The 14,187-nt window shown below is 37.6% G+C and overlaps 1 protein-coding gene across 1 annotated transcript in view; it reads right to left on the bottom strand.

Moving 5' to 3' along the window:
• LOC119143563 (ABI family member 3 binding protein) overlaps window positions 1-14,187 on the bottom strand; it is a 144,031-nt gene that overhangs the window by 62,218 nt on the left and 67,626 nt on the right. Inside the window, exons 22-30 of the mRNA XM_037377939.1 lie at window positions 12,869-12,934; window positions 12,380-12,442; window positions 11,271-11,336; window positions 10,824-10,889; window positions 6,977-7,051; window positions 6,053-6,127; window positions 5,428-5,502; window positions 4,111-4,176; window positions 2,805-2,885 (exon numbers count right to left, since the gene is read on the bottom strand). Coding sequence (XP_037233836.1) covers window positions 2,805-2,885; window positions 4,111-4,176; window positions 5,428-5,502; window positions 6,053-6,127; window positions 6,977-7,051; window positions 10,824-10,889; window positions 11,271-11,336; window positions 12,380-12,442; window positions 12,869-12,934 — 633 coding nt within the window. The remainder of the gene's footprint in view (window positions 1-2,804; window positions 2,886-4,110; window positions 4,177-5,427; window positions 5,503-6,052; window positions 6,128-6,976; window positions 7,052-10,823; window positions 10,890-11,270; window positions 11,337-12,379; window positions 12,443-12,868; window positions 12,935-14,187) is intronic.

Below are 14,187 nucleotides of genomic sequence, written 5' to 3'. Positions count from 1 at the left end.
CTAAATCCACAGAGGGAAACCCAGTAACAGGCATACTAACCTACACGTTAGGTACTCTGCACATTCTTCCAGAACTAACCTGGGACCATATATACATTGTAGCCTGTTTTTCTGATGATCTTGAATCACTCCAATCTGTCTTTTATTTTTAATTTCTTTGGTTTTTTTTCAAACAAAATTAAACATTGTCATCCTCCTCCCAATCCTGAAAGTCTCTGGTAATGGTTTATTTTCAGGTTATTTAAAAGAAGCTCATTAATAGATGTATAATTCACATTTGATGTAGATTTTCTAGACAAAAAGGTAGAGCTGGGAGATGAATTTCTTGGGATGATGACAAGAGGAGAATAAGATTGGGAGGAAATAAAACGCCTTTCATTTCCTCTGACCTTTGTGAAAACATAGCATCTAAATAAAACTCCCAGACAGTATAGGAGGACTGACACAAAAGTTACTCTCAATATTATTTAACAATTAACAATTAATTAACAATTTATCAGATGATTAGGTTGTAGGCACTGAGCAACCAGGTAAGCTGAGGCTGTGAAGGACAGAAGAGCCATGCACCAAGTTATCAGGCAGTTTCCACGGGCCGAGAAGGCATGGTCCTTGGTACACTGTGCTTCAGTAGATCATGTTTAGAAGTGCTTCCACGACCCTCACAGTCCTGGTAACGGAGATAAGACTGTAAAAGGAACAACTACACGTATGCACCAATCTAACACTATGCTATCTTAACTTCAGTACTGTACTGAGATTATGGAAATCTACAAATAGTAAGAACTAGCATTCTGTACTAGAGGCACAAGAGTGCAAATTTATAATGCATCTACAGGGGCTCAACAGAGTTTTGTTATAAAGAGCTGTTCTTACACTTTTCTGGAAAGAAAATGTTGCAGTGCCATTGGATGCACAGTAGAAAATTCATTAGCATTTCCTTTCCTGAAAAAAGGAAACTTCGTATGTTTAGAGAATGCTAACAACAGTACAAGTGAGTGCAATGGCTGGACATGATCACACTGGCAGCAAGAACTTTTTTTTCATGCAGGCAACAGAATAAAATACCTAATACCAAGAAAAAGAATGAAGCTGCAAACTTTCACTTGAATGTACAGTTGGTTGGTTGGAAACACTGAAAACTGTTTATAACTTTGGGAGTTTTTAAAATTAAGTTTATTCTCCACTCCAAAAAGAGAAATACTTTACCAGAAACAGTACAGAAGTCTTACTAACAATGAGAGTCAAATTAAACTTCCAGGAATTCTGTTTGACCCAAAGTGGGTCATTAGTAAGTCAGTGATCCAGTATCAACACGGCACATATTCCTCATTATTTTGATTTGTTGTTAAGGAAAGGTGACAACCACTGTCATGACACAAGTTTCTCATTTAAGCTGAATTTCCAGATGACGCTGGAATACAGAGGGGATCCTGCTCTTTGGCCAGCTTGCCACCTACCTAAAAGCCAGGTTATTCCCATGCACTGTATAGTTTGTGCCTCACATAATAATTCCTGAGCAAGAATATCACCATTTGTCCCATCAGAACAAATGCCAAATTCACAAACACCTACTTACAGCAAGATCATTACAAGCTTAATTATGATTAAAAAAAGTTTCTTAGGATTCCATCTGATGGATCAGTGAAAACACTAACAGGGAGAGGACAAACAAGAGGCACGCACACACATACGGAATCTTGTAGTTTTCTTTGTAGTTATATAAAACCCTGTTATATAGCTATAACATCAATATAGTGTTTATCTTGACAGTCCAAGGGTGTAAAAGAATTTTATGTAAGTTTCCAAATGAGTTGTTTTTATATCTGCTGTTTAAAAAAACCCCTGAAACCCAACCACAAACGAAAACCATGCAGGATTCAGATCTGTATTCAGACACTGGCATCTACAGCAGAGAGAAATGTGATAATTCTAGTAATAAAATACTGGATAACCTACACTAAAAATATTGTAGGAGCTGTAATCACCATGAAAGACTAATTATGTGCACTCTTTTGAGAAAATTCCAAGTCATAATTATAATTTAATTAACAACTTTCACAAGGAGTTATTTGGCCTCAGACAGCAATTATTTTTATGAGCAAAAAAATAAACCAGATAATCTGGAAAGAATTTAATAATACTGCCTGATCTCTTCCAAGATTAAGTAATATATTCTTAAAATGTACAATTATGCAATTTTAAGCTTTCTAACTTCATTACAAACCATGTAACACCAGTAATAACTTTGTAACTATATTCCCTTATTCTTCGGGTCCAGAAAATGCCACTTACCTTTTATTTTGACATATATCATAGACTAAATCTAACCCTGGTGTGAAGGTGCAATTTCCTTTGCCATCATAAAATAGGCCTTCACTACATTCCAGAGCAGAATTTCACTCATTTCCTGTTTCAGGTAAGTCTACATATGCATTAATGATCATTGAATCAACACAAACCCTATGGTTCTAGGCACGATGCTATAACCATCAGCAAAGCTGGAGAATTTGCATTTTCTGAACCCTGCACTGAACTAAGTTGGAAAACTTGTTATTTTGAAATGAAAAGCAGGAAAAAAATGCTTCAATGCCAGGCCATGCAACTTGTTGGTTTGGGATATAAAAATTAAGTTTTTTTGCTTTGCTTCAAATTCTTTTGGTTCAATTATTTCTCATAGAGCACAGCTCCCCTCAGTGTCCATTTTTCTGATAATGAATGCTGAGCTTCACATAGAATACATTTAAACTAACATATAATACTTAAGTGATACGTTAAAAAATATGTTTGCTGTGGAAGTTAGTTACCAGGTTTAGTTCGTGGCTTTTTGGGTCTGGCAGCTGGTCTAGGTTTAGATGCAGAAGGTACGAGTTTTGCTTCTTTAGGAGCTGAAAGAAATATACTGGATTATAAGGTTATCTTTTCTACTGTATCACATAAAAATCACATTCTTCAAGCCCAAAATGAAGCAACAAATGGCTACTGGGAACAAACGCAAATGGCAAAATCAGATTTGCTAAGAAGCCTTGTCAAAAATCTTGACATCACTACCCCAGCAAAATCTCTGCTTGTTCTTCCCTGGAAAAGTCAGTAATTAGATTTAAAATATGTAATTGTAGCTTACAATCACATCAAGATGTTCCTCTCATTAAGTCAGAAAATTAATTTTTGCAAGTGGAAAAATAATAATTCTGTTAATTCTTTTGAAATGCAGGTTGATTTTAAACTATCAATAGACGTATGTAGACCAAATATGCAAAGACGTCCTCGATTTTCAACACTGTAAAGAAATTCAATGCTGTAAAGGAATAAATAATAAAAAAGGGAACTGCTTCATATCTGTAGTCACTGAATTCTGTTAATAAAAAAGAAGTAGCATCATCTAAATGGTAAAAATTAAGAGCAACCATCCTAGAAACTTTCTTCCCCACAAATGTGCATGGGTTGAAACTGTAATTAGCTAAATATGACTGTTAATCTGACAATCTGAAAGCAAGTTTCAGGTAGTATAGTCAGTAATTTTGTTCATGTTTATAAAGCACTGCTATGAAACTGCTTTCTACGAAAAAGTTTCGTAACAATAGATACAGTGGAAGAGCAAATGACATTTACCAAAAGAACAGAGCAGAATCAGACATATGAAATGACCGAAGGTGTTTTTCAAGCCGAAGTGACATTCAGAAGGATTCAAAAAAGAACAGTAGAATTAACACATTCACCTTGTGCCACAGGAATCCTTCACTGAGAGTTAATTAGGACTAACATTCAAAATACCAACCTTGCACTTGGTCTTTCAATTTTATTTCCAGTGGCTTTCTGATGATTTTTACATGTAAAGGTGCTGCTGTAGAAAAACTCCCAACAAAATGGAAGACAATTCTGATCCCCAAAATTTTACTACACTATAGAAACAGTAAAACTGTATGAAAAAAACTCAAGTTGCTTTTTCTCCCAAGTTTAGAAAAAGCTGTTTCTGAATGCTTATTTCCTAACTTTTTTCCTGTCTCAGAGAAATGGATTAAATACAGTAAAAGCTATGAGATAAAGTAACAGAGTACAAACTGCTGCTTGGACTGCAGAGGAATGACCAACAGCTACAGAAACATGTATTACCTAGCGTTGCTTTTGTTTGTTCAACAGTCTGAGAAGTTTTAGGCTCCAGAACTGGTGGTTTAGGGGCTAGAAGAGAAAAATTCAGGTGTAATTGAATAGATCAGTAGATGTATCAGCAGTAAGCCAAAAGTGTATCATTCCAGTAGTTCAGGAGGTTGGTCTGTTTGATTTTAAATAGACTAGGTAAGCATGCAGCTAAGTCCTACTCTTATGCATAACACCCTATACTCCTTTAAGTTTTGTTTCCTATAGAACTACAGCCTGTATGCTCATGGCTATGTGTGGAAGTTTGCTTCTAAGGCTCCTTCCCCATATTTATATTCTCAGGACATTTTGAATCCATTATTTGATTCAATCCACAGCTACATTTCTTTTGTTACGGGGGAATAGTGAGAAAGGACAGATGAAGGCTCTGACTGAAGAAAAGATTGCTGTCCATAACAAATACCAGAGCATCTATACTGAAGGGGAAATGCCTAAAAATGTTGCTGAAAATCTTAAATCAGAGCCTGTAGTCAATTGTAAGACATCAAAGGCAACTCCTGTATTTTACTGACCTGCTATAAGATACGAGAACAGAAACATTTTAGTGCTCTAGTAATGCACACCATAATATTTATTGGTCCAGTACCCAAATCACTAAAGGAGACAAATACATCTCCCTTAATCCAAAATCAGAAGAAAATGAGTTCAGACATCTATTTTTTGATCAAAAAAGCAGAAAATAAAAAAAGACATGACATGATGATAATGCTCCCATGCTCAAAGAATGAATTTCACATGTATATGAAAGTTTCCCCTTGTACCTTGAGAAAGCTCTCCTACTTACACTAAAATGGCAATCCTTTCCATTGAGCTCCCTGCAGGAAGACTTACTGATCACACAAGTAGCAATTTACTTTGAATCAACAAACTATTGTGGCTAGCAAAGATGTCACCTTTGCCATAGTACATTTGTGTGAAAGTGGGAGATGGAGACTGGCAAAGGAAATTATAGAAATAATAATCATATATATTGTTTATGTAAGTGATAGAAAAAAACCAAACCTGTGCCATCTAGAAGAAGGTTTTTTCCTTTCCAGTCCTTCAAAAAGGTTACAGAACTAGTTTATATTTTTATCACTGGACCCAAACGCATGAAACTGATGTGCTTAACTCTTATTCCTTTTGTTAGGCAACATCAAATGTCCGATTTTAGAACGATGAGTTAGTCAAGACACTTATGTATTGCATAGCTCCTGTCCTCTTTAGCAAGTTTTGCTTTTAGTGAACATCTCTCTCTGCATACCAGCTTATAAAAATGGTGTGCACAATTACCCGGTTTCGCATGCTGTACTTCTGGGGTAGCAGACGGTTTCAGTTTAGAAGGAATAATTGGTATTTCTTTTGGAGCTGAAAGAAAGAGCTCAGTTTGCAATCAAAAAAGCTTAACAAGGGTTTCCCACAACAATCAGTGATGTCACAAATTTATAATGAAGAAAAGACAACTTAGTATGAAATGCCAAAGCTATCTGGTGAAATCAGTTTAAAGTGTGGAATGGTGATTATATTGAAATGCTGTGCATTGATCAGAAATAGATTTTATGTCTCCAAAACAATTAAAACGTCCAGTATGAAAGCTCTTCATATCAGAGAGTAAGATAGCACATGCGTGTGCATGAGAGTAAAAGAGAGAGACAGAACACTAACAAAAGGATGATGGTGTTTTTCATGCAGGTGGCAAGTTTTACTTCTCTGAGGACAGTAAAACCATTCTGAACTATGTTCTCATACAGAGATATATCAAGAAGAATCAGTCTAATGACAATGGAAGAACAAGACTCTATAACCAGGAAAAAAAATGATTATGCGTGTGAAATGATATGCTAGAAGAAATGAATTGATATGTGATGAAGAGCTCAAAACAAACACAGAGTTTTTCACTGGTTGAAAACAACATTACCTAATGTTACCCTTGGCCATTGAAAAGGACGAGTAGTTTTAGTTGTAAAAGATTCCACAATGGATTCACTTCTTGCTGTTGGAAGGAATGGTGACACAGTCATAAGAGAGCAAGGACCTAATGGAAGAAACTCTTCCTTCATAAGCAAAACCAAATTTGTTTTTACAAGAACAAATACTTTACTAATGCTTGGACACTTATCAGTTTAGTATGCATTAGACAGAAATTCAATCTTTTGAACTGCACAGAGCTTCAGTGACTATAAATCATGGTGTTTGTAATGGGCAGAAATTCTCAGTGTTCATTTTCTCCTGCCTTCACTGCAACTGGTCTGGATCTCAACGACTGTGAGGTAAGATTTTAAGTTGAGCATTTGAAAATTTGGTCCACTACTTAAGGGAGAAGGTATGGTGTAAAATGTAGGGATTTAACAAAGAGGTCATGTTGAACAACCAAATAGTCAGACATTAAAACCATAAGAAATTTGGAGTAGAAAGCTGACAACTGATCCAACTACAGCTTTAGTCCAAAAGCGCTGAGTGTCTATAACTGTTAACCAACTTCATGCTGTTAAGGATACACTCCCCTTAATATATTAAACAAAGCTACAGCAGCAGAAAGCAGCTTTCAGCATACATCACAGTGTTTTCAACAGCACTACTTGACAATAAATACTGTTTTCTCCATTATCTGTGTGGCACATTTTTCAAAATACTGAAGGAGAGTCACCTGACTATGAGTTGCCATATGCAGTGGAAGTGTGAGAAAGCACCAATTTCAACCATTAACATCTAAATTCAAAATTCAGGTGTTAGGCTCCAATCCAAATGTGCACAGAAAGCAAAGATTAACAGTGTACACATTTCAGTGAGTTTTAGAGTGTGGTTTAGGCTCCTGAATTAAGATCTAGGTAGATTATTGTACCTGGTACAGCATCTGCTATTTCAGGCTTACTAGGTGTCACAGGGCTTGAAAGAACAGGCTGAATACCACTGAAAGCTACAGAGAAAAGAAGTCATAGTATCTATAATTATTAATTCTACACAAAACTTTTTTGGTTTTATAAGAACAAAGAAAAAATGTTATAGGTTATAACATACCTAATTTGCAATGCAGAGGTCCACCCACAATAAGCATGCCTTACCTTGACAACGGAGCAGTGCTGGTTTAGAGTGGGAGATGAAGCCAGTGCTTAAAATGACAACTAAAACTAAAGTGTTGGCCAACAAAAGCTATTATTACTTTAGATAGCACGGTCTATGTAGTTTGAAGCAACCCCGAAAATAAAAAGATAAAAGAACTTCTAACACCATGGTTGTGAGCATAAAGCACTCCAAAAAAGGAGAAAAAATATAATCTAAAAACCCTAAAAAATACTGCAAACATATTTCTGTAAGAAAGACTATCTTAATTCTTAAATATGTACACATATAAAACAAGGTTAAAATAAATTAAAAAAAATATCACTGAACAGCAAGAAATAAGAAAAAGATTCCTATGCTGGTATAAACAATATAGACTATATAAATGTCTGTATCCCTCTGAGAGCAGAACAGTTAAGCTTGAAAGAAAAAAACAAGAAATTTTAAGACTCTTATTAAGCTTTATGCATTATTGTTATTACTATTATTATTAAACTAAGATTACCTCATTTTATACCTCCAAATAGCCCTAGTAGCTTTTTGAGAGACAAACGTAAGAATACAAACATGCTCAGGTGAGTTTCTCAGTAGTAAGCACAAACTGTCATGTAAAAAAGGGTACTTTGTCTGCCTATGCTGACAATCATGACTCAAGCAGAAGACACGTATGGCAGATGAACAAAGTATCTGGGATGAAAAGCATTTCCAAAATTGCTTTCAAAACACCTAAAGTGGTTTAGCTGAAAAACCAATGCATTGCTGTTACCCATAGTTGTTGTTAGCACATGAGGTGTTCTGGAAAGTGGAGGCATAGATTTTTCCAGGTCAGCTGAACTTGCAACTGCAGAAAAACGTAAATAACCCTGAGAGATTCATATTGGTGCAGAAATGGGGGTGGGGGTGCGTGGATATCAGAAAAATTAAGATTGCTTTATACTGCTTTGCAAGATGCCAATATCACTATAATACAACATCACGAGATTTCCAACTTGAAATGAACAAAACCTCACAGTTTTGAACAAGTCACACATGCCTGAGACACCCTGGCAGAACCTGTGGTCCCCCTAAAAGCAGACTTATCAACAGCATTCAATTGAGCTGCGCACATGCAGCATCAAACCCCCTGTGCCTTTCACTTCACCTGCACCTGTAGTAAGAGACCTACATACTTAAAACATATGCTAATATGAATTTCTGCAAAGAGGTATTACTACTGCCAACACTTTGCTTGTTTTGGTTTTACAGATGACAGTATTTTGAGTTATAGGTTTTAATATACTACACATCATGCAGTTTGTAATTTAAATTAAATTTTGATAGTTTATATAACTGACATAAGTTAACACAATCATTATGACATACTGAAGAGCCTGAAGATGAGGCAGAAAATTCAAAAAAATACTGTTGAAATATTGACTGGCAGATTTAGGATCATTTTCCTTCTCATCTCTTGCATATTTATACCTCTGATATGAATACAAATTTAATCTTCAACATCTATGATCCCTCGGTAAGAAAAGTTCCAAGCAGAAATGATAATATAAGTTAAAAAAATGCTTAGTAATCAAGAAAACTGCAAAATAACACGTATGGCATGACGAACAAAACATTGCCTAGGGTAAAATGTCCCAAAGAATACATACCTCTTTGCAACTGACACTGACTCCATCTAGCTAGTGATCCTCATATCTAATAGTTCTAAACTACCAAACCAATACCAATTCTTGTGGTTTTTCTATTTGATCCTCTACCACAGCATAACATTGTGTCGTTGTATGAGCCTAAATACCAAACACTGCAGACAAAAGCCCATTTCAGACAGCAGCAAGCAGAGGAAACAACCTGTAACTGTAACAACCTTGACCCATAACCAAAACCTAAGCCTCTATTTTTGATATTTCTGCAGATGCAGATGTTTGGGACAGGAAAGTAATATGATGAGAGTCCAGTGAAGCTGAAAAACAAAACAAAACAAAAAATTCTTTTTGGCATCATCTGAACCTATAGACTGAACAGGTTTCAACCTATTACTAAGGAACTATGGGCTTCAGAGAGGAAAAGGTCTCAAACGCACATAGAATGGATTTTCTACTGTAAATGTGTGAAGATCCACTAGTGATGCAAATGATGAAGAAGCTCTTGCAAGAAATACGAAGAAATATTCAAAGACATCTGACAATATGATGGAAAAATAAGAACATAAAAATTAACAAAAAAAAAAAGAGGTGAAAGGCAAAGAAAGACTTGCTTATGTCTTGCAGGACAAGACGTGACATACAAAAACTTGGTTTGAAAACACTATTTGAAATACAGGTAACAGAGGAGAGATGTACAGTACCTGATACACAGAAAGCATTTTCTTGCAAAAGAGAAGGTAGAAGGACCGCAAATAGATTAATATAGGCAAGAATTACAGCATTATTGGAGAAGACGCAGAACTACATGACACACAGTTGACAAAAATACAAGATTTCTCCAGTGCCATAAAAACACATTTCAGAATTAAGTTTCAACCTCTTAGACTGAGACACCAAGAAACACGGCCAGCCCGTCTGGTAACCTACGATTCAACTGCATCTCAATGGGAAGGATATGTCAATATGGTCATTACACTTCAACTCGCACTCAGCTTCACGTCTGTGGGTTTGCCAGCCTGTTCACATAAAGCTTTTGATACCTCATGGGCCAAAAAATACTCCCAGGCTGCAGAACTGGTCTTGTACACCTCCCAGTGTGCAAGACGCTATCGCCACGAGCATCGCCACCCATTGTCGTCACGGGCCATATCCAATGCCATAAGCAAACACAGCCTTTCACGTACGGCCATGCCATCTCTACGCTTGCACTTCACCCCAGTCTAGGCCCAAGAAAAATAACAGTTCAGCTAAAAGCTCAGCATATCTTGGGACAATTCCCATCTTGCAATGTTACCGGATCTGCAAGAAACAGCTTTACCAGATCAGGTCGGCAGCACGGCCAAGCACCAAAGGCTGCCGGTGCTTGAACTTTGAAGAAACGTGCTGAGGTTCACCAGAAGCTGAAAAGAGGCATCGTTCTTAAAACCCTAACGTGACCTCAAAAGCAGCAGTAGAGCAGAGCAGGGCACTCCCTCTTCCAGGTGACGGCAATGTAAAGGTGTGGGCAGATGACAACCAGCCACCTTGAGAGTCAGCGGTGAAGCAACCAAGGGCTGCACCCTTCGACCAGGGAACTTTGGCGGGCAGCTCAACCGCGGTGCCAGCCCCCTGCGCCAGCCCCACTCAGCCCAGATGCAATTTGCCTCCTAAGAATGCTGTCGTACCTGAGTGTGCCAGAGAAAGGAAGACCCGCTACCAAAACACAAAGCAGCAGGGGAATGGCAGCTGAAGGCAAAGTGCAAGAGTGCACCCCCTGCACAAGCCATCCCTCAGTCCCTGCAGAAAATGCCCATCAGCAATGGAAAAAGCATGGGACCGAACAGCAGAATCACAGAGCAAGCGCGGCAAGTGCTTTGGCAAGCAAGCTGCACCAACAGTTCTTCATACTCTCCATGGAAGATGACAAGGATGCCAGGTGGTTTGGGGTGGGAGGCGTGACGGGGAGCAACAGAGAAAGGGGGAAATGGAAAAAGAAAGGCTTTTTCTAGTTACCCGTCAGGGTTTTCTGGGTTGCCAGTGAGGAAGGAGTGGTGGACTTCAGCCTTGGTCTTCGAGTAGCTAAGATCAAACACAAAACCCACCTTCAGGTCCTCAGAGGGGCTATTGTTGCATGACTTGCATCAAGAGAGAGCTACAAACAAGGAGACGCGGCCCTGCTTGGGGCAGGCTTCCACGCCACAGCATCACCCCCATAGCAGCATGACACTACCTCGCAGCTGGCATAGGCAGCCCAAGGTAACAGAGGACACCTAGAAGTGGAACCCCAAAAAAGGCAGCAGAAAGCTTGCAGATGGAGCAATTCCTGACAACGAGCTGAAAGGGACCAGCTGCGGTGTGGATCACCTTTGAGGACACCAAAAACGTCTGAACAGGCTCATGGCTGCAGAGAAAAGCGTTGCCAAAGCCATCAGCATAGGAAGGGGATCACTGGCTATTTACCCATCACAGTCCTTGTGGTTCCCGGTGAAGCAGGGGAGGCGGATTCCAGGTCCAGTCTCTGGGCTGCTACAGACACACACGGAAATAACCTTGAGATGCCCTCACGGTCTCGCCGCAGCAGCACAAGCATCACTGATTCACAACACCCCAAAACTCTGCATTTAGGGCAACACACCCCTGCTCCTGGCAATAGCTCCTGACTCAGCGATCAAATCGGCAGCCAACTCTCTTGCCGTGGTTGAAACTAACACAATATTCTTAGAAATTCAGTAGCTAAATGCCTCTCCATCAGCAGAAAAATGGCTATATGTCTACTTCACCAAAACACTCCTTACATTTCCTTGAAAGATGCCCCAAAAGCAGTTGTTGCAAACTGAACATGGGAGCCAAGAGGCACACCTTTGTATTCAGAATTCAAGATGACAGGTGGTGGTTACATCTCATGCAAGCAACTACAAATACTAAATAGGTCCTTTTTCCAGAATTAAGGAATAAATCGCACATTACCATATTGGTATTCAGTCATAACTCCAAGTCTTTTTAGAAGTTCAATAATTTTTTTGCAAAAAGCTATTTTCTTATTGTTGTTACTACTCTTATTTTTGCAAAGAACCAACTACAGAATGCCTCACCATTCCCCATGACATCTGAAAATTCCCATTCCTCCTTTAGGTTAGTCTCTAAGCCAATAAGCACATGCCTATTCATTAAGTTTGAACATAAGTGCTTAACAAAAGGGGAAAAACGCATTGATGTCCTGTAAGGCATATATGAGACCTCTATACCACAGCATTTTTACTAAGAAGTAAAATTATGTTTCTGTCATATTGGAATATTTCATTCTAGAATTTTCAAAATAAAACCCACATCTAGAGACACATAGGCATTGCGTGACAAATTCTTTTTGCCAGCTGTCCCTGCAAAAAGTGATTTTTCAAGTGATGGAAAAAAGCATAGGCTCAAATGCCAGAATCATGTCATTAGTATGGCAAGTGTTTTCGCAAGCCAAAATGCATTAACAAACATAGGTATTGCTCAAAGCAGATGAAAATTATGTCAAGTGATGCCAGGGGAAAAGAAAAAAAAAAAAAAGAAAACATCATATTTACCCTCCACTGTGCGTTGGCTTGCAAGGTAAGGAGAAGTAGATTTCAGCTTTGGTCTCTGAGTAACTAAGACAAAACCAGAAAACTGCCTTCAGATATTACAGATGAAGAGGTTTTTTTCAAAGCAATGTCAGTACAGGCTTTTAAATGAATGAAGCCCATATTACATTCAGCTTTTTGATATAAATATTTGCATTCATTACAATATTATCACGTTTTCAAATCAGGGTGGCCTACTTGAGTTGTGCTGAATAGAAACAGTTAACCTTTTAGTGAACTAGTCCTACAGAGTGGAAAATTGCAACGAGGGATTAAGAAGTTTAACAATTAAGTATCTCCTTGTTATCATTTATATAAATGACTGACCACCTCACTAACACATCTGGCATTGCCATTAACAGGAAAAAAAGAATCAAAAGGTTTTGACTAAATTTTATTTTCTTATTTAAGTTTTGCCATAATGATATAAAATATGATGGAATCATTGTTTACCCATCACTGTCCTCATGGTTTCCAGAGAAGGAAAAGATGTGGGTCCCAGAACTGGTCTTGGGAGAGCTAAGATCAGAGATGGAAACTATCTTGAGATGTTACGGCACTCTCTCTAATGCATATGAACGCATCACTTTAATCACATCCAAATAAATCAGCATTTAAATTGTGGTTTCTTAGATACACTTTTCCTAGCAAATAAATCATACATCAATTTTTTGTCACTTTGTATTATCAAAAGAAACCGAACACTGCTCCTAGGAGACAATAATGGCATTCGTGATGTTCTAAAGCTGCCTTTTAACTGCAGTAAATGACAGATTCCCAAGCCCCATTTTCTAGCATCAAACCAATATTTTCAAACCATAAATTGAGAACTAGTCAATGAATGTGTAGGCAGAACTTCAGCCTTCAAAGATACTGTCAACTTTTGGAAATTACCACCTTATATTTAATCTGAAAAACAATTAACTAGCTCTAATTACTATATTCTTCACCACACTTAAAAATTTGAACTTTGGGGCTAAAATATATGTCTGGAAAAAAAGGAAAGAATAGCTTCTCTGCAGAAAAATGCATACAGGTGAACTTAATTAGAACTTCCATCAAGATATGAGCCAAATACTAGAAGAAAAACTTGTGATTTCTTAAACAAAATCTTTAAGAACCTCTAATGGAACAGCATTTCCTTGATTTACAGGAGTAAGTTTTCATTCTGAAGAGGTATGAAATACTTCAAACAGACAGAATCGCATATCCACAGTTAGAAAAGGATGGGCTAAAAGAAGAGTCACATTCATGTTCCAGGAATTAGTGAACAGATATGCAAACAACAGTGAAATGCAAAGATTGTGATAAAAATCCCTTTACTTGTATAAGAATGTTATTGGGAAGAAAGAAGCATAAAGCAAATTTTTAACTCAAGTAGAAGATACATCTAATTGTAGGTACCTCAGAAAATGAACAGAATTTTGAAACTGCCATCACACTTGCAAGAACACCTTACAGGAAAAGTGGAAAAAGCACAAATTTGATGGACCAAAGAGAAAATTTGAAACAGAATTCTCATTCTGAAATAACTGTTAGACTTCTCCAGTCTAAGCAAACAAAATCCTTCAACAATGCAATACAAGTTTGTAGACTTGACTGACAAGGGAATGGATTGAAGGTTTCAGAAATTTCTCACTTTCAAGGATCCATTTGAATACATTCTACTTTGTGGCTCTGGGCTATTTACCATCCTCTCCATTTTCATTTCGTTTGCTGAAAAATGGGAATAACAAGAGTTCCACAAATATGTTTGGAGCTTTACTATCACT

This window comes from Falco rusticolus, chromosome 2 (genome assembly GCF_015220075.1).
Source record: "Falco rusticolus isolate bFalRus1 chromosome 2, bFalRus1.pri, whole genome shotgun sequence".
NCBI classification, from domain to species: Eukaryota; Metazoa; Chordata; class Aves; order Falconiformes; family Falconidae; genus Falco; species Falco rusticolus.
This window is presented reverse-complemented; position numbering and strand designations above follow the sequence as displayed.